Here is a 22,772-nt window from a genome sequence, read left to right on the forward strand (position 1 = left end):
GCTTAGCTTCAGAGCCCAACATAGTCCAAAAGCCCAAAGGATATGTTGATTTTGGGCCGAAGCTCGAAGCCCAGGCCTGGCCTTATCAGGGCCCTAGTATTTGAGCGGAATAAGTCCAATTTGTCTCCCTCGACTATAGGTCCAATCTGATTCGTTCTCCCTTAATCGCAAACCGTGTATATCAAACCCTCGGCTATTAACACCGGTGAATAAAAAAACTCTTTTTAGTTATTTTGAGGGTGGTTTTCGTTAACGTGGCTCATTGAACTGGTCTAACCGACTAAGTCAGCATGCGGGACCCACATGTCGTCCCCTTCTCTTTCTCCTCATGCTTTTGTTTTTTTCTTTTCTTCCCTCTCCTTTCTCCACGCGGTGACGAGCTCAAGCATGAATAGTGTCAGTGACTTAGACGACAGAGCCACCACCGACACAACCAACTAAGCTTGGTTCTGTTGGCAACCTTGTGGAGCAAAGGAGGGAAGGGCCACAGCGGTGATGGAGAGTCGGAGAGGCCCAGTGCTGCCGTAGATGTCCTCTTCATTGTGGGCTCCAACGGTTGCCACACCGAGGCCCCTCACTGATCTGGACAAAGCCGGGTCCCATCAGTGTTTCTCCTTCACAGATCCGAGCCTCAAGCCACTTCCCCTTCTCTCTGTCGCCTCCTCTAATCCGACATCCTTTTCCCACCTTCACCTCTATCAACGCCTCGGTTAATAAGGCCTAGCAATGGACAAGGATGGTGATTGACCTCGCTGTCATCGAGATCTAAGAGTCCTTCTCCTTTATATGTTGTGGAGCCATACATGGCAATAGTGAGAGAGAGAGAGAGAGGAGGGTCACGTGCATATCTCTTCATGGCCAAGGGATAGCCACCACCCGTCGGAGGACATGGGGTAGATGTCGACGAGCTCTTGTAGTCATCATTGCCACCGAGGGGGAGGTCATCCTCGATGGCTTGCTGGAGCACGTCGTCCATGTCGCTGACCTTAATGACAGACTCAAGCTGTAGGCAATGGCGAGCACATGCCCCCTATCTTTGGCGGGCGTGGCAACCTTGTTCCGCTACCGTTCTTGGTGAGGGCAACGAGGCAAATCCAATGAGGCAAGCGAGCTCGATCTTGATGAAGCTTCTCCAGAGATAGGAAATGTCGACATGTGTGTCCTCGATTGCTGGAGTCCAACGTCTCCCGCCTGTCTTTAGCCACCTCTTAGACGACACTTCGTTTGCTCCACCATACCGAAGAGCGGTGGTCGGTGTCCTCTCCTGATCCCAGGAAGGGGGTGGAATGGGAATTGGGAAGAGTCACCTTCGTCAGATGCTCAGTGGCATCCCTATCGTCTTCCCTTGTTCTACTGACCGCCTTCCCAACTAGAGCTCATCACCATGTAGGGAAAGGATAGGGAAGAAAGAAGATAAAAGTAAAAGAGGGAGGAGGGGACGCTGACATCTAGGCCCCATATGCTAATTCAGTCGGTTAGATCAGGTCAACAAGCCACGCCAGCGAATATCGTCCTCAAAACACTCGAGGGAGTTGTTTTATAACAGTTTTAATAGTTGAGGGGTCAATATATCCTATTTTGGGTTAATTGATACAAATCAGGTTAACCTATGGTTGAAGGAGTCAAATTGGATTTTTTTTTTTTCGAAAAGAGCTATATAACATTCGATAGTGTTTTAGATAGAAGACTTTCAAAACGTAATTAATGTAATTTGAAGTGCAATTACACTGTAACTATCTTATAAGATGTAAAATAAATAACTTGTATGTAATTAAGCAAAGGTCATGCGCGATGGCTGGTGACTACGCAGGTCATGTGTTCGATTCCTGCTTCCTGCCTGCACGAATCTTGATGTGATCTAACGGTCCACAAATCGATGTTAAGGAGAAACCAAATTTGTGTAAGACATATAGCAAACCTACCCTTTCGTTTTTCCTATTTGAGCCACGCCGGGACGGGCTAGTATTAAAGCCCCATATAGGTTTTGGGCTGAGCTTGTGCTAAAACTATCGGAATGCTTATATTTTGAAACGGAGGGTGATGGCAACAAAATGCTCGATCTTTCGTCAAATAAAGATGACTATCGATTTGGTGGAAACTTAACACACATGATTTGGCTTCCAATCAACATGATCCAAACCCTGCAATTGCAGCACCACGTCTACTCTAGTTATCAACCATGCCAAAACCTGATTGACCTCACCGAGAAGACTAATCCTTACGTGTGAATCAAGAACACAATCAAGAGCAAGAAAAATAGCAACTCAATTGCAGATGAATGATTATTCAAGAACTCATGGGGCTTCACAAAACCGATCTAGCAGCGAAACTGCGAAAGCAGAAATAATCTAAGCAAAATCCAACCATAAGTCGATGGCGGCTATTGAATATATAGGATTTAGGGTTGACCTTCGACCCCTGGATGCGTCTCTATTAGACACCAACACGATACACGGCCCAACGGGCCCAAAGACGGTGACGCAACACCCGCACAGATTCTAAACGCCTTCTTGTTTTGAAGATTTCCGTTGACTCAAAAGGAAGTTTGACGTGGGACCAGATCCATTGAAAAGGTGGTCTTGTTAGCTTTCCATACATATGTAGAACGTCGAAATTGGAGTCCAAATGCAACCTGGGCAAAGAATTTAGTGTGAACTGCTCCTAGAACCCGAAGTGGACTCGAACTTGATATGAGTTGGATCTCTATCTTGACTTAAACGTACATGATGACCTTGTCCATTTCTTAGCCTCTCTCCAAGTGCTCCATGGTTATATCCATAGTTCCTAATCATAATTAAATCATTAGATAGAAATCTATTCTCAAGAGCACATAAAGAAGTACTTAGAAACGAGCTCATATGTAAATTACTGTCGGGCGCGAGCTCTAGTGATTGGACCTTGCGAAATAACTTGAGAAGTAGCGTGCGTATAAGAGGAGTGATGCCCTCGTTAGAGGGAGTACATGATGATTTCTCGTTTTTATAATTACTAAAGTTACATATATAGAAATGATTGTGTCCAACGAGATTGCATGCATGCATGATCCAACTTAATCCAATAACAAATATAGAGAATGCTATAGCTATATATCCTGTTTTGCAAACAAATTAAAACATGCTACAATAATCCTGTACGTCGTTTTCTTTGATCTTTCTAAAACTAAATTAGCCAAATCTTCTCATCTCAGAACGTCATAATCTAATATCGACCCTATATCAACATATGTACTATACTTAATTTCTTTTTGCATGGTTTCATGAACCTTTCTTCTTCCGAAGAGGCGCACTGCGAACATGTGAGCCTGACCCACCCACGCATTGGTTGGCAGAGACTAGCTTAATTAGCATCACACATGTCGGCGTTTTCACCTAATCTGTGATCAAAATACAGACAAAAATAAGTTCTCTCCCTGCAAATTGCACGACCCCGACAAGTCAAAATCAAATCAAAATCGTATTTGCAAACTTGTTGTGATTGATTATATACTTTCGTTGTATGTATCGCGATGTTGACTTCGCACACGTTAATTGAATGAAACTTATCAGGAAGAAAAAAAAATCAGGTACGAAGAAGAAACAGTGTTCTTGTGCTTGTGCAGTGTATCACATCGCTCGTGAGGATTAATTAAGGTAACCTTTTTCTTTAATTATATACGGAGTATATAGCAAGAGAAACATGTGTTACGTATCTTAATCAGAACGTCAGTTTGCTTGCAAGTACTCCACTAGCTAGTAATATCGTTGGTTGGCTTTCCTCGTCATCGATCTGCATGGAAATTAATGATTTGAGTTTTGACTCGATCATAGACTTAGTTTTCTATGACTAAAAATCAGAGTTTTTTTTCTACGAGATTAGGAGGATGTGACAAGCAAACAAAAATTATTTAATATGTTTTCCCATGTGGCATTTGTTAGGCATGATAAATGCATAATTGACAGCTCAAAGTCCGACTAATTCGAGTGTCGACGATACAATGTTCATGGCACGAGAAAGGTTGTGTAATTAAGGAATTTGTAAAGTCATTTGGTGTGCACGTCTTATTTATTTCCCAAGTGATGTAATATGTGCACACTAACTAATGATTTAAGCATGGATTTAATGTAATGGAATTAGAAATGTTTTGTGTAGAAAAACAATAAGCTAATCGCCCTGGAGAGTGGAAACCATGGAAAGCGTAGTCTCGTTTGAGTCAGATGAAGAAGGGGATAATATAATCGGGGAAAAACTGTCGAATTTTTGACCGTCGGATCCGCATGATAACTATAATTTGCGTGCTGCGTGGGGTTCGAACCCAGGACCTCATTCCCACCAGCTATGCATGGTAGCCACTTCATCTCTTGCAAGTTTTTTTGAAAAGTTTGCAAGTTATAGTTAGTTATACTCTAGTTACACCCTAGTTACATTGTAGTTACACCCTAGTTACATTGTACTAGAGTGTAACTATACTATAACTATATTGTTATCTCTATATTTATTAGATATAAAGTTGCATATATTATTTTAATATATATATACAAGTTATTATTATTATAGTATATAGTTCTAGTGAAATTATATACTGTAGTTAGATTTGAAAGTTTTCCCCTCAAAAAACACTCGACAGTTTTCTAGCTAATCCCTAATATAATATACTCTGTATTATAGGAAATATATCATTGGTAATGATGAATTAAATATTATATATATCATAAAGTTAACAAATATAGGCTTGAAAAGTGTTCATGTAAACCATACCAACCAAAAAAAAAGTTTTTCGAGAAATCCTAATTTTGAAAGATCTGCATGAATAGATCCGATACTCATAAAAATGGTTATTTACTTTGGGTTATTGAGAATAGAAACATAACAGCAACATATTTAGGCATAATAAATATGAAGTCGACCAACACTATCAGAGGTAGCTCTTGGACCGATCAAGCGACCATCAAATCTAACAGGACTCGTGCTATGGCATCGGCCGTGACCGAATCGCCGGAAATTAACCACTAAACTCTAAACGTACATGATCTCTCGCTTAGCTCGCTGGCTTCACCACTATCCAAGAAGATGAAGACAACAAGACGAGGAGACACGAATGGCCTCATCGTTTGGCTGGTTTTAAGTATAAGCGAAACGGTATATTTAAAAAAAATTATAAATAAAACTTTATATATATATATATACACACACATCTAAAAGTAAAGACTGAAAAATAAACTTTGATGAAAAAAACTTTAAAATCAACTCCAATTTTAATGTTGAAAATTTAAATTTTGACTGATAAATATAAGCATAAGTGAAAAAATAAGTCCAGTAAACGCTTTTCTTATTAGCTCGGCCGGGCCGTCCCCTTTCCTTACATCACACTAATCCTATTATCTCCGACAAACTCAAAACAATAATAGGATTAGAATGAAGAAAGCATCCCTGAGCTTGCATACTCCCAATATCTCATAATATAGTAATTTGTAATCGAATACGATGTATTCTAATATATAAATTTATTATAAATATAATAAAATACATCATATCCGATTTTAGATTGCTGCTATATTCTGAAATAGAGCGAACTGGTAACAAAACTGCACGGCCACAGATCCGAGAACGAGCATGCCAGATTGGACCGCACCTGGCCCTCCTTAAATATCGGGCAATCATCGTCACACACAGTGACAGAGCCGACATCATCGCCGTGGAGCTCATATCCATCCATCCATATAAATATAAATGGCGATGAAACGCCTCACCAGCTGCTGCTGCTGCTAGTGCCAACAGCTGCATCCTCCCGTAGGCGTAGGCAGCTAGCTCGATCGAGGCCATCTCCATTTCCGGCCTATCCCTCTTCTTCCTCCTCCTCCTCTTCCTCCGCCTGTCCGGTTCTTGTTCTGGTGCTGCTTTGCTCGACACCATCCGATTTTTTGGAGGCGATTGCCGTGCTGTCACCGGAAAAAGGAAAGAGAAGAAAAGAAAAGGCTTTCCTTCCTCCAACATCGTGTTGAATCTCGTCGATATATATTTTGCTCCGATTGGTGCCTTTTTCTCCTGGAATTTTGTGTCCTGTTTCTCTGTGTGGGTGGAAGGCCTCGCCTTTCAATCCTTCCATCATCTTGCTGTCCCCCCCTCGATTCTTTGCTTCTTCTTCTTCTTCGAAAGAAAGAAATTAAATATTATTACTTGTTTGATCTTTTCCTTTTAGCAATTTCTGCCAATCCCCAGGTTCAGTATTTAGTTTCCATCCGAGCAGATTTCTTGTTCTTCGCTTCAAAAATCTGCGTATCGAATTCCATCCATTTTTTTGCTTTGTCCAATTCGTGGATAAAGAAAGAGAGGGGGAGCTACGAATCCGGCGAGATGGGGAAGGTAGGGGAGAAGGTGAGGGCGTTCGCGACGAACAGGTGGCTGGTGTTCGTGGCGGCAATGTGGCTGCAGTCCATGGCCGGCATCGGGTACCTCTTCGGGGCCATCTCGCCGGTTGTCAAGGCCGCGCTGGGGTACAACCAGCGCCAGGTGGCGGCGCTCGGCGTCGCCAAGGACCTCGGCGACTGCGTCGGCTTCCTCGCCGGGACGCTCTCCGCCACGCTGCCCGCCTGGGCGATGCTGCTCGTCGGCGCCGCCCAGAACTTCCTCGGCTACGGCTGGCTCTGGCTCATCGTCACCAGGCAGCTCCCTGCGCTGCCCCTCTCCATGGTACTACTTTGCAATGGCCAATGGATTGGTTGTTCTTGGATTTGATTTTCGGTTCTTGGATTGCTTTGCTCGTGGTGGAATCCCTTGATTTGATTGATTGATCAATTGAAACTCAAGATTGCAATGTTAGCTTAGTTAGCTTGTACTGTTGGTGATGAGCTCTGAAGATTGCTTATTAAATTACTGTACAAGTTGTCTATTTGTTGCTTGTCAAATTCATCAGGAACCAAATGTTTTTGTGATTGTTCTCCTCTTGATCGGATAAGGAGTAGTAGGAATTGTGAAGAAGGTGGGGCCTAATATGAGATGGTGACAGCAAAGCGTATGATTTATATAATCCGTAGCTGAATGGGATGGGTTGGGGAAAATGGCGTGGAGGATAGATCTTAGATTAGATCGAAGGTGTATGGATGATTTTTTTAAGCACCGGATTACTTGTGAAACTAACCAATCGAATTTCTGGACCAGCGAAGCAGTGATGGTATATTCTTGATGTATTCTTATTTGGGTGACTTTGTCACTTTATGTTGGCCATATGCATCCCTTTTGTTTCTTCAGCTGTTAACCAGATACATTTCATAATGACATCAATGTAGTGGAGGTTCATATCAATTCCGAAGTAACCTGTTGAGTGTTGGCATGTTGCTTTTGTAGCCAAACTCTCTTGATCTGCTTATATACATTTTTTTTTTCATCTTCTTTTCGGATGGTAAAGTGGTCAGGTTTGACTTCCTAAATTTAGCATGATGTGTCCATCCAAATTCCATGAAAGAGGAAGTGATTGTGCCACGTACAGTGCATGAGTGCGTTATATTGTCACGAGTATGCACACAGCTTTGCCACATTGTGAATTTTTATTGGAAAATCTGAATTTGAAACCATGAATCTTCACCTTTATCCTCGTGTGTGTCCACACAACATTGCAAGGTTTTGGTGTTTGAGTGGATGGTGCTTATAACTTGTAAGTTAACAACTAGTTTATAAAAATAATTTGCATGTTTTTCTAAGGGATGAGGGGTTGAGTGTTCAATTGGGGATGGTTTAATCCATGATTTTTTTTTTGTCTTGCCATGCAGAATGATTTTATTTGTACTGTTGTTTTCATATTTCTTTGATTTATGGAATAAATCCAGTTTAATATGACATGTGCCCATGTTCAACAAAAAGAATTGTATAGAATAGCATTGACTTGTCATATTAAATTAACCAACAAATGCTGTTACTACCTGATATTACTAAATTATATGGATTAAACAGGGAATCCTGTACTTTCCATCCTGTTTATGTTCATATCCCCCAATTCTACATGATCAAATGAATAATACAAGTACCCAACTTAAGCAATTGTACGATTTTATATTACAGCTGAAATATAATCTGTCACTGTTTCTTTATCCAGATGTGCCTTCTTATCTTTGTTGGAACCAATGGCGAGACATACTTCAACACAGCTTCACTTGTGACATGCATTCAGAACTTCCCAAAGAGCAGGGGCCCAACAGTGGGTATCCTTAAAGGATTTGCTGGCCTAAGCAGTGCTATTCTGACTCAACTGTTTGCAGTATTGCACACACCTGACCATGCCACACTTGTCTTCATGGTTGCGGTTGGACCGTCATTGGTTGCCATTGGCCTGATGTTTGTAATTAGGCCTGTTGGAGGTCACCGTCAGGTGCGACCATCCGACAATAACAGCTTCATGTTCATCTACACCATTTGTTTGCTCCTTGCTTCATATCTGGTCGGTGTCATGCTCGTTCAAGATTTTGTGCAGCTGAGTGACAATATGCTAGTTTTTATCACGGCGGTTCTTTTCATCCTGCTTATTTTACCAATTGCAATTCCTGTGACCTTGACATTTTCGTCAAAAACTGAACATCCGATGGAGGAGGCTCTCCTGGCTGAACCATCAAAAGGACAGGCAAGTACTTCACAAGAAAAAGAGCCAGATGTATTTTTAAGTGAGGTGGAAGACGAGAAGCCTAAAGAAATTGATTCATTGCCCCCATCTGAAAGAAGGAAGAGGATTGCAGAATTGCAGGCCAGGCTAGTGCAAGCTGCAGCACGAGGTGGTGTTAGAATCAGGAGGCGACCGCACCGAGGAGAGAACTTCACCCTGATGCAGGCATTGGTCAAGGCTGATTTTTGGCTAATTTGGTTATCGCTTCTGCTTGGCTCGGGATCAGGGTTGACAGTGATCGACAACCTGGGTCAGATGAGCCAGGCTGTTGGGTACAAAGACGCCCATATCTTTGTTTCATTGACGAGCATATGGAATTTCCTTGGTCGTGTCGGAGGTGGCTACTTCTCTGAGAATATTGTCAGGTGTGGACACTACAAAATCTTCATTTTAGCCTAGCATTCGCTGTTAGTACATTCAAAATTGTTTCTATCATCTCACACTAAAAATAAAAACCTCTTTATTTTGGGTTTATTTTTACTTCAATCCATAATTTATTTTTTTTGGCTAGGACATAGCACACTTGTCTGTTAATACAGAGTCTGCTCCACAGTGTCAATTTCCTTGCTATATCTTCAGTTATCCTTTTTTTTCCCCTGCACATATATTTTTCAGTTGTCTTGTCACACTAATCATGATATGAATTTGCGTATTTTTGACTGATTAATATCAATAGTTAGTGTTTTTTTCACCATATATTTACTTAGTATTGTTCTGATCAGGGAACGTACATACCCAAGGCACATAGCACTGGCTTTTGCTCAGATCCTGATGGCTGCTGGGCATTTCCTCTTTGCAATGGCTTGGCCTGGAACCATATATGTGGCAACCTTCCTGGTTGGGCTTGGATATGGAGCTCATTGGGCTATTGTGCCAGCTGCTGTCTCTGAACTTTTCGGTGTAAAACACTTCGGCGCAATGTACAATTTTCTCACAGTAGCAAACCCCACAGGGTCACTGATCTTCTCAGGTGTCATCGCTAGTAACTTGTATGACTATGAAGCTGAGAAGCAAGCGCACCACCAGAGTTCTTTGTCTGGACGATCTCTTTTCGACATGAGCTTCCTCGCAGAGGGTCCTCTGAAGTGTGAAGGAGCTGTTTGCTTCTTTGTCAGCTCATTGATCATGTCAGCATTCTGCATTGTTGGAGCTGGCCTTAGCCTCATCGTCGTTCACAGGACCAAGCGAGTGTATGCTAACCTCTATCGAGCTGTCCGCTGACTTGAAATTTCCATGGATAGAAGATGGTGAATCCCCCTTTTGTTGTTCCATGTTACCTGTATTATTGTGTACATGATTCAAGATACACAAAGTCTACCTGTAAAGTTTCAGATCATTTCAGAGATTGTATTGTAAGAATAGCTATTCCCAAGTGGAAGTTTACATGCACTATAAAGTAATGATCATGGGGCATTCTTTATATTTTAAGAGCCTGTACTTGCAATCAGAAAAATAGTTGCATACTCATGTATTTTTTTTCCATACATGAATCTCTTATCTTTTAGTTGCAAAATACTGATATAGTATCCTTTTGTTCATGAACGCATCTTCAATGATTTTAGCAAAGCTGAAAAGTTAAGCTGTTGCTTACTTTGCTTTCTTCCAGGCAATATTATAATGTTGCCTCTTGCATATCTTTCCATTTTTCTTTGGTCTAGATAAAATTTTAGTTTGGAAGAACAGCTGCAAGAGAAAAGGATCAAGAATCAACCAAGATTGGGACCTGGAACAACAGTAAGCACCTTCACTCCAACCCTTTTTATTGTTGCAGCTTCTTTATATGAAAGTCTGTAAAATTCTAGTACTTGATTTGCACCTTCCTTAAAACTTTAATTCCGTTATGAAGCTGGATCACATCAATTGGGAACTCTTGTGTGCTACCATATTGCTCTTGCTATAGCTAGCTGCTAGTACTGAACATTGTCATTTCTGTGGAAGTTTAACCTAAGGAGAAGCTGCAGTTTGTTTCCATTTACTGTTGCTAAAAAACTATGATTCTTATATATTGTAGATTGCCTAAGCTTCTGAATATAATGTAACATAGCATGTGTATCTTAGTGATCTTCATGTCCAGTAATTTCAGTTCCATTTTATGTCTGCCATTATAACAACTGATTCTGGCTGCTACTGACAACCAAATGAATCTCTGAACCAAACCATGGATTGAGGGAAACACAATTTTGCTCAGATCTCTGCTCTTAACTCATACCACTAGCTATGAAACAGCTTCCACATTTTTCTCTTGTGTGCATGTTTACTTCTCCAAGATTCTGAAGTTTACTTGTGTAAGTGCATCAAGATCATCATCTGCTTGACAGCTCCAGCTCTGCAGCAGTAGCAGCAACAACACCACATTACTGCAATCCTCAACAGCTGCTGTTTTTTTTTCTACTGTGTTCAACTACTCTTACCTCTGAACTAGTATGGCAGTCTTTAAGTGTGTTCTTAATTAATGTTCAGTTACAGTCTCTGCATGATAGCGGGCTGGCATCGTCAGGCTCCATCTACAGAGTGTGTGATACCAAAGATTCATTCAACTGCTTTGCTGTTGCCGCCTTTTCTCCTTACCAGAATTCAGAAACCAAACTGCATTCTTGAACAAAGAGTGGCAGTTTATCATTTCTTCTTTTGCAACATCAGATGATCCAGATTAGTGCCTTAATAATCCTGTCAGGACACTACCCCTTAACATTTTTCTGATCTGCTGCAAATGACACAGGAAGTGAAGTGAAGTGACCCAGCTGATGTGTTTAGTTTGTGCTAAAACCAACAGGAGATATTTCTTTTTGTACTAGTGCAATAGTCACATTTTTTTCTCAGATACCAGTACAAAGTGCTGGTGAGTGATGATGTAGAGAGGGGAGTGCTTAAAGAGGAGTAACAATAAGTGGGTCCCACATTTTGGGGAAAAAAGGTTCTCTCACACAGGCATGCACACACACAAGGTATCTTCTCTGGAGTGAGGAAAAAATAATATTATTATTCTGATTATTATTGTTATTAGGGTTAAGGAGGGGAGGGAACTTTTTCTGTTTAGTTGGGTGGTTGTGATTTTAAACCCTAAGCATAATACCTACAGGAAATACCTAAAATATCCCTGACATCTGATTTGATCCAACTTAGGACCTAGTGCGATTTTACACAAATAGCCCCTTATTAAAGTGTCACTCACGCATGCGTATACGTATACTACCTGTATACAAGTACATTACGAGTTCTTTGTGTGTGTGTGTGTGGTGGGGGCCCACCTGAGGATATTTAGGACACTTTCCCATGTGGTTGTGCCCCTATGTTAACATCAAATCTCCATCAAAAAAACAATAAATAAAATCCATTCAACTCTTTTTTTTTAAAAAAAATATCAACAGATAAATCAGCAGCCATAAGATTTGCACACCTATTTCCATTCAGAAAACAAAAACAAAAACAAAAAACTTGAGATGCCAGAAAAGTCCTTTGGTTTATGGCTTGAGCCTGTACAGTTGAGGAGAATTTAATTTGAGGGGCACCAAGGGCAAAGTTTGAAACTTTTAAGGCAAACAAAAAACAAAAGTGGAATAATTTATATATATATATTTGTTTTTTTTTACAGGGACAGCCTGACCTACTCTTTTTCTACTGCTACTGCTACTGCCCTTCTCTCTCCCATTTGGTATTACACAAAATTTGGGGCTTTGACTAAAAGTCTTGAGCTAAAAAAGCTTTCATTTTTTAGAGCTTTTGCTGCTCCTCCCTTCTCTTCTCCCTCGAAAGAAAATAAAAATTCGGGGGCAGGAAAAAAAAATTTGCAAATTTTTTTTGCGAGCCGACGAGCTGATCCGCATGGGTGCGCGCTGAATCGACGAATCCCCCCCCACCGCCTCTTTCTTGGCTCTCGATCGAGGTGTTTCTCGCCGCCGGCCGTGGCGGCGAGCGGCAGATCTGGGGGGCTTGGGGCTTGGGGCCGGCTAGGGTTTGAGCTTGAAGCTTTCCTTTCTTGGAGAAGCTCTCCGATCTCGTCTCGTCTCCTCGCGAGCTGCGCCGATCTTCCGTCTCGCGAAGCTGGGGGGCATCCTGGTGAGCATCCTGTCACTTTTTTTTTTTTGGTCTCGAATTTGCTCGCGTTAACCCTAGCTTCTCTTGTTCTTGTTCTTCTAGATCTGGAGGTTTTTTCTCTTAATTTTGCCTTAACCTTTTAATACAAGTAGTACTACAGTTTTGTTTTGTGGGATCCCCAAAAAGTTTGGGGGTTCAACTACAAAGTTTTTATATCCGCCCCTGATTTGATTTGTGTGTGTGTGTGTGTGTGTTTCTTTTTTTTTTTTTTGTTTACATGCTGTTGGGTCTCACAAACTCAGCTTCAGTGAGCTGATTCTTGATTTTTCCTCTTCATTTCCACCTTAGATTTCTGACCATTTCCTGCTTACCTGCAGATCAAATCAGCTGAAGTATCGTAATTGTTCGAGTTAGATGAAGAGTATTGCAGCGCATTGAGCACCTGTTCAATTCCCTGGGCTCGCTGTTCTTTTTTTGTTTTTTCTGCACTAGTCGTCAGTCTGTCTTGCTGCTGTTTTTGCCAAGTCAAGTCCAAAGGGTGGAGTGGAGATGAACGTGGACTACAATATGGATGAGGCTATCAAAGCGAGAGGCGTCGCGGAGAGCAGGTTCCACTCGCGCGACATCAGGGGCGCGCGCAAGTACGCGATCAAGGCGCAGAACCTCTGCCCGTCCCTCGAGGGGATATCCCAGATGGTGTCGACGCTCGAGGTTCATCTCGCCGCGGAGTCCAAGATCGACGGAGAGAGCGACTGGTACCGGATCTTGTCTCTGACCGCCTTTGCAGACGAAGAGGAAGTGAAGAAGCAGTACAGGAAGCTGGCTCTCCAGCTGCACCCCGACAAGAACAAGTCCGTTGGCGCGGAGGAGGCCTTTAAGCTTATCTCCGAGGCGTGGAGTGTGCTGTCTGATAATAGCAAGAAGGTGTTATATGATCAGAAGAGGAAGGATCATTCTGTTGTCAATGTAACCAATGGCATGTATACTTATGATAAGAAGGCAAACAAGAGAGCTCGAAAGAATGCGGCTGCTGCAGCAGCGGCAGCAGCAGCTGCAGCCGCCGCTGCTGAGGCTACTACACGTCCTGCGGGGGTTGATACTTTCTGGACGTCCTGCAATCGCTGCCGGATGCAGTATGAGTACTTGAGAATTTATCTTAACCATAATCTTCTGTGTCCAAACTGCCATCATGCATTCTTGGCAGTAGAGACTGGATTTCCTTGCAACGGGAGCAGTTCTTCATTCTCATGGTCAACCAAACAGCAGCCGCAGAATAACAATTCCACCAAGCATTCATATGGCTCGACAAGCAGGACTTCTAGCATTCCGGGGACAGGGCATGGGGGTTACCAGCAAGATGGTACTTATGATTCCTACAACAACCAAAGCTTCCAATGGAATCAGTACTCCAAGACAACACCTGCAGCTGGTACAAATGCATACGGTACCCAGGCCTTGGAGAAACCGAAAAGGAAACATGAAGAGAGCTACAGTTACAACTATTCTGCTACTGGCAATTCATATGGCCATGAGAGAACTAATTCAAGGCGTGGCCGGTTTTCAAAGAGGAGAAGGCATAGTAATGATGGTTACACTACTATGGATTTTGGTGGAGATAACAGAGAAACTGTAGCTGCCAGCACAGAAACAACTGCTTTCACTGACGTGGCAGTGGCACAAGTCAATGGCACTTCAGGGGAAAAGTTGAGATCTGCAGTGAGTGGAAGAAGAGCAAACGTTTTGAGAGAGATTTCTCAGATTGATACACGGGCTCTACTTATTGAGAAAGCCAAGGCTGCCATCCAGGAAAAATTACAGGAGTGGAACATCACCTCATCGTCACGGCTTGCAGAGAGAGGAAAATCGCAAGGAAAGGTATATCCCAGTGATAACAACATAAAGCAGAATGGGGGCCTCTCTGACAAACATGTCAAAGGGCTCAAGCAATGCAGCTCAAGAAGTGTTGATACCCAAGCACCTACGGTTGATGAAAAGAACCCGGAACAGAGGCGTGTTCCGGTGTCAATTGATGTCCCAGATCCTGACTTTCATGATTTTGACAAGGATCGCACAGAGCGTGCTTTTGATAGTGATCAAGTATGGGCTACATATGATAGTGAGGATGGTATGCCTCGTCTGTATGCAATGGTTCAGAAAGTTCTTTCAATGAGACCTTTCAGAATCCGCATGAGTTTCCTCAACTCCAAGTCCAACAGTGAACTGGCACCAATAAGCTGGGTTGCCTCTGGTTTTCAGAAGACATGTGGTGATTTCAGGGTTGGGAGATACCAGATTTCTGAAACAGTCAACATATTTTCGCACAAAGTCAGCTGGACTAAAGGCCCCCGTGGGATTATCAGGATCGTTCCTCAGAAAGGTGATACATGGGCTTTATACCGAAACTGGTCTCCTGACTGGAATGAGTTAACACCTGATGATGTGATATACAAGTATGAGATAGTAGAAGTTATTGATGATTTCACTGATGAGCAAGGGCTGACAGTCATCCCATTGCTGAAGGTTGCTGGTTTCAAAGCTGTGTTCCATAGGCATATGGATCCGAAAGAGGCCAGGAGGATACCAAAGGAAGAGCTTTTCCGATTCTCACATCGGGTTCCTTCTCGCCTGCTGACTGGGGAAGAAGGCAACAATGCCCCAAAAGGTTGCCACGAGCTGGACCCTGCAGCAACTCCAGTGGACCTTCTTAAGGTCATTACAGAAGTTACGGAAGATACAGCAACACAACCTGCTAAGTAGAAGAGGGCAACTATGAACACTGAAGATAGCTTGGATGTCTCAACTGTCAAATGCACTTCACTGAACTCAACATTTGTTGGTCACTTAAGTTCTAGTATGTCATCTTATTTTTGGCTGATGACTTGGACAACTCTACCAGGGCAAGCAGCTTATGTCGCAGAATTCTGACATAATTCTTAGGCATTTTCTAACATTTTGGTTTTACTGCAATACGGATATCTTCCTGAGAGTAAAAGACTATTTGGAGGCCAGTTTTGGCAATTGACGAGGCGACCAAGTGGTGCTTGCTGAGGCTATTAGTCAACGGAAGCTAAGAAGCCTCATGAATCGCTGAAGGTGCTACTTGTTTGTCACTCTTTAAGGTACGGCGCTCTGCATCCACAGCTGAATTTGAGGGGAGAACCACTAGGCTTCCCCATGTACCCGAGTTTGTGTACTGGTTTACTTATTAAGATGTTGTACTTCCTTTAATCTATAGTAATTCATCCCTATAATGTTGAACGTGATGATTCGAAATTCTAGTTAAATTCTGAGGACCAGTTCGAAATTTTTAATATCATTATATTTTAGTAGATTTTTTTTTCTATTTTACATTCTTCTTTTGTTGCTTGATCTGATCGAAAATATGGACATGAAATCATTATGCTGATGGATGGTGTATCAAAGTATAAACTCGTAATATTCTGTGGTGCTGTCAGTGTATGATGTTTTATTTCTATTATCTAGGGATTACTATGTTCATGCTGTTATTACTCTTCTTGAATTAATGGTAATAGCCAAGTTTCGTAGATCCTTGCAAAAAACAATATGTAAATCAATTCAGAAGAAATAATGTGAATGATTTCAACTTGCTTCCTGTGCTCAGTTAACTAATTTATATGTAACTGTGCCAGCTTTCACTGTTTATCTTTTTATTTTACTGATTGAAGCATGTGCATGCCAATTATTTTTAATGAAAAAAGTGGAGGATCATGCTATGCACGCAGTACATAGTTTGCAAGAGCTTTTGTCCAACAAATATCTGGATAGATGTTGTAATAAGGATTACTGGCCACTCACTGTATGCCCTAGCCTATTATTAAGAGAAAAAAAAGGGCTTGAAAAGACATGTATGAGCACCAAAGATGAGACACCAATAATGGATGCAAAAGCTTTCAAAGGGTCACAAATAATTAAACCACACAGGCAGTATGAAGTGGATGTATTGATGAATAATGATGAGAAAGAAATACTAATTCAGAGAGATTAGATTGGGAGCAACAGACTTGCTGATGGAAACACAAATCTTATCCATATCATCCACTGAAGATCGAGTCCTCGAGACAGTCAGAAAGTTGGATTGTTTTGAAGCTAAAATGGCCGGTTACATCCAAACGGTTGCAGATAAATCTGTGTCAGAGTGGAAAGCACTCTGCTCTGCTATGCTCTCTCCAGACAGAATACATCAGGCACAAGGATGAACCAGACATCCCTGGCCACTCAGGTCGGCAACCTGAAAGTGAAAGATGAAGTACCACATAGTAGTTGATTTGGGTTTGAGTAGGGTAGTGATGTCAACTGTTGTTTAGCATTGCTGTTGATCGTAGTATTTTTCTTGTTCCAACCTGCATCATTTTGAGAAACTGCTCATTTTCGAAAAAAAGAACAATCTGAGAACAGAAGTTCGTACTCCAGCAGATGACAGGAATGGATAAACGCAAAGCACCATCGTAGTTCTAAAAGATTTCTACTCTTTAATTTGTTGCTGCATTGCACTGTTCATGCACATATCCAGACAACTTTATAATGCCTGCTGATGAGAAAATTTTGCTAGGAAACGAATCGTTAGAAAACTGGTAATTAGCCTCTATGATGCACAAAATGGCCGAACTTCTTGGGCCTATATAGCCATAGTGGATGATCACCATTCACAATCCACATGGGAACGCTGGCTGCCAATATCAGCATCCAGCGGTCCAGCCATGCAGAAAGCCGAATCAGGAGTCAGGAGAAAACAGTCAAAACGCAACTGGAGATCTTGGCCGGAAGTTCTTTGCAAAGCTGATACAGTTACATTAAAGAAGTTTCTGATAAGTCTAGCAATATGCAATACATTTTCCCACCTCAAAACAGCAGGTACGAGCATGGGTCAGAGAGAGATCACAACCAATCAGCTTAACGATTTTGAAGTTAAAAAGCACATCAGTCGACTCTGTTCCACTCGATCTATGCGTCATCCGTAAGGGTCCTCTTCGAAGTGCTGATGTATAGAACTGCATTCAGAGAACGAGCATGAAAATCAGAATAGACGGTTGAGGCAGATAATATGATTAAATTCTACAAATATCACAGGCAGGCAAACCAGACAGGGAAAACTGGGGTTTTAACTTTAAGTCCAGGACATACCATTGTTGCCTCTTATGAAGGCATCACCATACTTGTTCTTGAGTTGGCCATTCACATACTCTTCCGTTTGCTCCATTGCAATGTTCATATACCCATCCAGGCAAGCCAAAATACCTGATTATCAGGAAAAATAATGGTCAGAAGAAAATTGGTAATATTCGTACATAACTTACAAAAAGAACTAAGACATTGTCCGTAACTCCGTATCACTTGTCAAGTCATACTATTTTCCCTTCTGAGCACAGCATTTGATAATTAGAAACATACAATGATTGTGTGCATGAGTTACCATCAAATGAACACAACCAAGCTAACCACTAGGATGGAGAGAATAAAATGAGTTCAACGTAAAATAGAGTGCCAACATGAGCTTGTCACGAGCAAGGAGATTGGAAGGAGGATTACGGCGGAGGGAGTATTTGAAGGCTGTAACAGGACGCGGTCCTGGACCTCGTCGGCGCGGAGGAGCCGTGTTCGGCACCGCACCGGCGAGGCAGGAATAGGTCTGCAGATTAATCTCACGTAATTGATTGATTCCAAAACCAAACTGTCTTACAGATTATATAGCAATTCTAAAGGATAGACTCCTAACAACTTACGGAATAAGAAACTAACAAACTATCTAACAAACTCTGAACCGAATCAAAACAGAAGTAAAAAACTATTCCTCGTCACGCCTTGCCGTCGCCCGCCTGTTGCTGCGACGCTTGTATTGCAATCCCCACATGACATCTCTCCCCCCTGGAGAAGCAGCTCGTCCTCGAGCTGAAAATCCGGATGAAGAGTGCGAAATTCATCCAAAGGCATCCATGAAGCTTCGGCAGCAGGCTTATCCTTCCACTGAACAAGAACTTGACGAACTCCACGAGCCAATCGACTCTGCGTAACTGCGGCAGGCTGCAAACACACTTGGCCGTGTTGAATGGGCGGTAACGGCGGAACAGAATCTGGCGGAGTTCCACGAAATGGCTTCAACAACCTCACGTGAAACACATCATGCAAGCGAGCACCCGGAGGAAGCTGAAGACGATATGCCACAGAACCAATCCGCTCGGCAACCCTGTACGGCCCGTAAAATTTAGGCCCCAACTTACCACGGCCGGTGACCCCGAGCGAAGCAATTGGGCGATGGAGCAAACGAAGCCACACCCAGTCGCCCACACTGAATTCCAATGCCCGATGCTTGCCATCATACGCCGACTTGTGTGTCTGCTGCGCTTGCTCCAGGCGATCACGAATCTCACGAAAAATTCATCTCGATCTTGCATCGCCTGTTGGACTGCCGGCAGACGAGTGGATCCCGGTTCATAGGCGCGCAGCGTAGGCGGCTCACGGCCATAAACCACACGGAACGGCGACGTGCGAAGAGATGATTGGTAGGACGTGTTGTAGCAGTACTCCGCCCATGGAAGCCACCGTAGCCAGTGCCGCGGCCGATCGCCGGTAAGACAACGGAGATACATCGCAATGATCTTGTTTGTCACCTCAGACTGACCGTCAGACTGAGGATGAAATGCCGACGACAAGTTCAGTCGTCCTCCGGCCAATCTGAACAACTCCCGCCAGAAAGTGCTGGTGAAGACCGGATCTCGATCACTGACAATAGAAGCTGGAACACCGTGCAGACGAACAATTTCCGCAAAGAAGGCCGCTGCCACCGAGGTTGCCGTGTAGGGATGAGCCAATGGTATAAAGTGGGCAAACTTGGAGAAACAGTCCACCACCGTTAAGATGACCGTCTTGCCATGGACGCTTGGCAGACCCTCCACAAAATCCATGGCGATGTCGGCCCACACCGCCGATGGCACCGGCAAGGATTGCAAGAGGCCGGCTGGTTGTAGGTGCTCCGTCTTGTTTTGCTGACACGTGAAACAAGCTCGGGCATGCTCTTGTACCACCGCCCTGTCCCGTGCGAGGTGGAAGTCAGCTCGGAGGCGAGAGAGCGTCTTCTGCGTGCCCTCGTGCCCCAGGCCGTGTGCCAGTTCGAGGATGGCCCGCAAGGATGGTGATGATGCAGACACAAAGATACGGCCTTTGAACGTGATGAGGCCGTCCGTGAACGCCCAGGCCAGCGGTTTTGACCCCTTGGCAATGTCATCCCGAATGGCAGTCAGCTCGGGCGACGTGAGCACCTCGTGCCGCAGTTCATCAAACAGAGAGAACTGAGGGGCTGACAAGGCGAGAGCTTCAGCCAGGTGTTCGTCCCTTCTGGAGAGGGCGTCTGCCACCACGTTTGCTGTTCCCGGCTTGTACTCAACTGCAAAGTCGAAGCCGAGTAGCTTGCTTGCCCATTGGTGCTGTGGAACGGTGGATAGACGTTGGTCCAGAAGGAAGCGCAGACTGTAATGGTCGGTGCGGATGAGGAACCGGCGCCCCCATAAGTATGGCCGCCAATGGCGAACTGCTTGGACAAGTCCAATCAGTTCACGCTCATAGGCGGCGAGCTTGGCGTGGCGTGGCGCTATCGGCTTGCTGAAGAACACCACCGGTTCGGAGCCTTGATGAAGAACGGCGCCGAAGCTAGAGGCATTTTAATTTATCTACTATGATATTTTTGTGTACACAGCAGAAGATGAAAAGAATAAGCGATGTTCATCAAATAACAATAAGACACAACTTTTATGTATTATTCCTAACTTATGCAGAGTATCCATCAGAGAAACAGAATGTGATGCATTCTTGCAGTATGACTGTGCAAAAGATATGGAGTAACAATGTATGTTGACATGCAAAGAGTTATTACACAGACTATTGTGAGGCAAGGAAAAAGTTGGATAAATAAGGTATTTCATCTCTGTTTTAAATATCGACTATTAAAATCACGTGAACAAATAAATGTTACAGTACTGCAGTCTAATGACAGATAATGCTTCTTTATTAAAAACAAGGACTTGACAGCTTTGCATAAATGCCATCAACAAATACGAACACTCCATGCTACACCCAGATATAGTCTACTGTCAAAGAACTGAATGAAGAAATGCAACCTGGTGACTGATCAAAGATAACACACTGCTTCCAAAAGTGCACACCATTTGACAATGTCTAAAGCTGTGCTCTCCTTTGTAGCAACCATTATTACAATTATATTGCAACAGTGAATTGGAAAATTTTCATAAAATTGAGATATCCGATATATTTGATCATAAGTCCATTGTTAATCTAATAAATAAGATTGCAATGAAATTCTGGTACATCACTTTGTAAAATGAAAATTCATGGTTCCACGTGTCAATGTTAAATGGGCTAAAAAGAACAAGGATATACTCCACTACTCTATTTCATCAATTTGAGGTGTCCATGCTTTTTGCATATGTATGGGGCTTGCAAAACAATGGGAATTGGACAGGATGATAAGAAGATTAATCTCCCTTCTACCACAAGTTTGGGCCGCATTTGGAGTGTGGGAAACAACTACCTGCCAAATTTCTACATTCTAAACATATCCTTATGGTATACATCGAAAGCTTATTGATTGTTTATTTAAATAAAATAGGATGAGAGTGGAAATTCTTGCTATGAACAATGCTTGACATACTAAGCAGCAGGATGAAACATATATGGAGACTATGCCCACGTGAGGAGTTAGTTACCAGCCATCTATGTAACACATTGTCAGCTAAATAGATGGTTGGGATTAGCTCCTCACATGTGGATGGTCCCCACAGAAGTGATCCTGCCTATGGCTCCATGAACGTTTAGTGTAACAGAATTACACATTTGACTTTTCGAGTAGTATACGGAGTATGTAGTAAAACAAATTTGTGCAGTCAGACATTTAAGTATGAGCAAAAGTCACTACACAACTTAAAACTTCACAATTCGCGTGCTAACTATATGCATTTTCTGAGTGAAATTCCAGTTCTTTATGGCATCCTTCATCACTCTCCCCCTTCTTATCTGCTCATCCCTAACGCAAGCCGATGAATGACCAGCTATTAGCCTAGTAATCCCAATTGGTGTTTGAGCCTGAGCGCGGCAACTAGAAGAATGCACTTGGTGACACAACAAGAAAAGGAAGGCCAAGATTGCCACTGTTAGCATCTGCTGAAGTGGTAGATTGGGTAAGGGTGACTGAAACTGGGGAAGCTTTCGTGGGGTTAAGTGAGCTGACAGAATTTTTTAAACTTGGAATCTCTCAGCGGCATAATACCAATTTTCTCTTCATATAAACCTTGCGCAATTAAAATGTGCTTCGAAAAATATCGTTGCCCAATTCGACATGTCTGTGACTCAGAGATGTTGGGGGAGACCTAAATCGAAGCACTGAGGGCTGAAGGCTTTGAAGCACAAAAGAAGCAACGATTCGCATCGGAATCATGCTCTTGTGTTTCCGGAGACCTTAGTTGACACTAAAATCTCTTAAACATCGAATAAGTAGACGATATTTTTAGAACAAGAAGGCCATGGTTGGCACATTAAATCTCTAATAAATTTTCTTCTCTTTTTTATGATGGGGATCTAGCAATGAGTCACAATTTAGCGCACCTAAAACTCCCCAAAAGTGGGGGAAACTAACCAGAAAGCCTCTAAGTTTCAGGAGACAGATTATAGTATATCTGAGAGGGAGTAAACGCGGGTGCTTAGGGTTCTTCTGGTTTAGCGGTGTAGACTGTAGAGGGGAGAGAGACACTCACCTCGGTAGTCGACGCCGGAGTTGAGCTTGACGACGACGGGGCGTCCCCTGATCGACTTGAGGAAGTCCGAGGGCGTCTTCACCGCCCCTCCGCCGCCGCCGCCGGTGCTCATCTCTCTCGCTGTCGCCGCGTGCGTGTAGAGTTGGGGTTGGGTGGGTGAGAAAGAGAGAGAGACGCCGCGAGGAGGGAGGGGTTTGGTTTGGTTAGGTTTTGTTGCTTTGGGCCTCTCCTTGCCTTTCAGTGATGGGCCGGGCCTTGGGGGCTGGGTTGCTCGCTCGTTTGCTCCCTTCGTCTGATCCTGACCGTTTGCTTGCGCCCGATCCAACGGTTGA

General features: G+C 43.1%; 3 protein-coding genes across 3 annotated transcripts; 2 read left to right on the forward strand and 1 right to left on the reverse strand.

Annotated features, from left to right (window-relative positions):
• Positions 1-5,687: 5,687 nt before the first annotated feature.
• On the forward strand, positions 5,688-10,048 carry LOC127771401 (protein NUCLEAR FUSION DEFECTIVE 4-like). The gene is made up of 3 exons (XM_052297311.1): positions 5,688-6,666; positions 8,066-8,991; positions 9,349-10,048. Exons 1-3 carry the CDS (start codon positions 6,331-6,333, stop codon positions 9,845-9,847), a joined length of 1,761 nt encoding a protein of 586 aa, XP_052153271.1. The 5' UTR covers positions 5,688-6,330; the 3' UTR covers positions 9,848-10,048.
• A 2,220-nt stretch (positions 10,049-12,268) lies between these two features.
• Positions 12,269-16,265, forward strand: LOC127769859 (uncharacterized). Its single transcript, XM_052295521.1, has 2 exons — positions 12,269-12,682; positions 13,039-16,265. The coding sequence occupies exon 2, from the start codon at positions 13,211-13,213 to the stop codon at positions 15,416-15,418; it is 2,208 nt and encodes a 735-aa protein (XP_052151481.1). The 5' UTR covers positions 12,269-12,682; positions 13,039-13,210; the 3' UTR covers positions 15,419-16,265.
• Positions 16,266-17,418: 1,153 nt separating this feature from the next.
• Positions 17,419-22,624, reverse strand: LOC127769860 (uncharacterized). Its single transcript, XM_052295522.1, has 3 exons — positions 22,441-22,624; positions 17,804-17,917; positions 17,419-17,670 (listed from the first exon to the last, which is right to left on the reverse strand). Exons 1-3 carry the CDS (start codon positions 22,550-22,552, stop codon positions 17,624-17,626), a joined length of 273 nt encoding a protein of 90 aa, XP_052151482.1. The 5' UTR covers positions 22,553-22,624; the 3' UTR covers positions 17,419-17,623.
• Between the last annotated feature and the right edge of the window lie 148 nt (positions 22,625-22,772).

This window comes from Oryza glaberrima, chromosome 4 (genome assembly GCF_000147395.1).
Source record: "Oryza glaberrima chromosome 4, OglaRS2, whole genome shotgun sequence".
Taxonomy (NCBI): domain Eukaryota; kingdom Viridiplantae; phylum Streptophyta; class Magnoliopsida; order Poales; family Poaceae; genus Oryza; species Oryza glaberrima.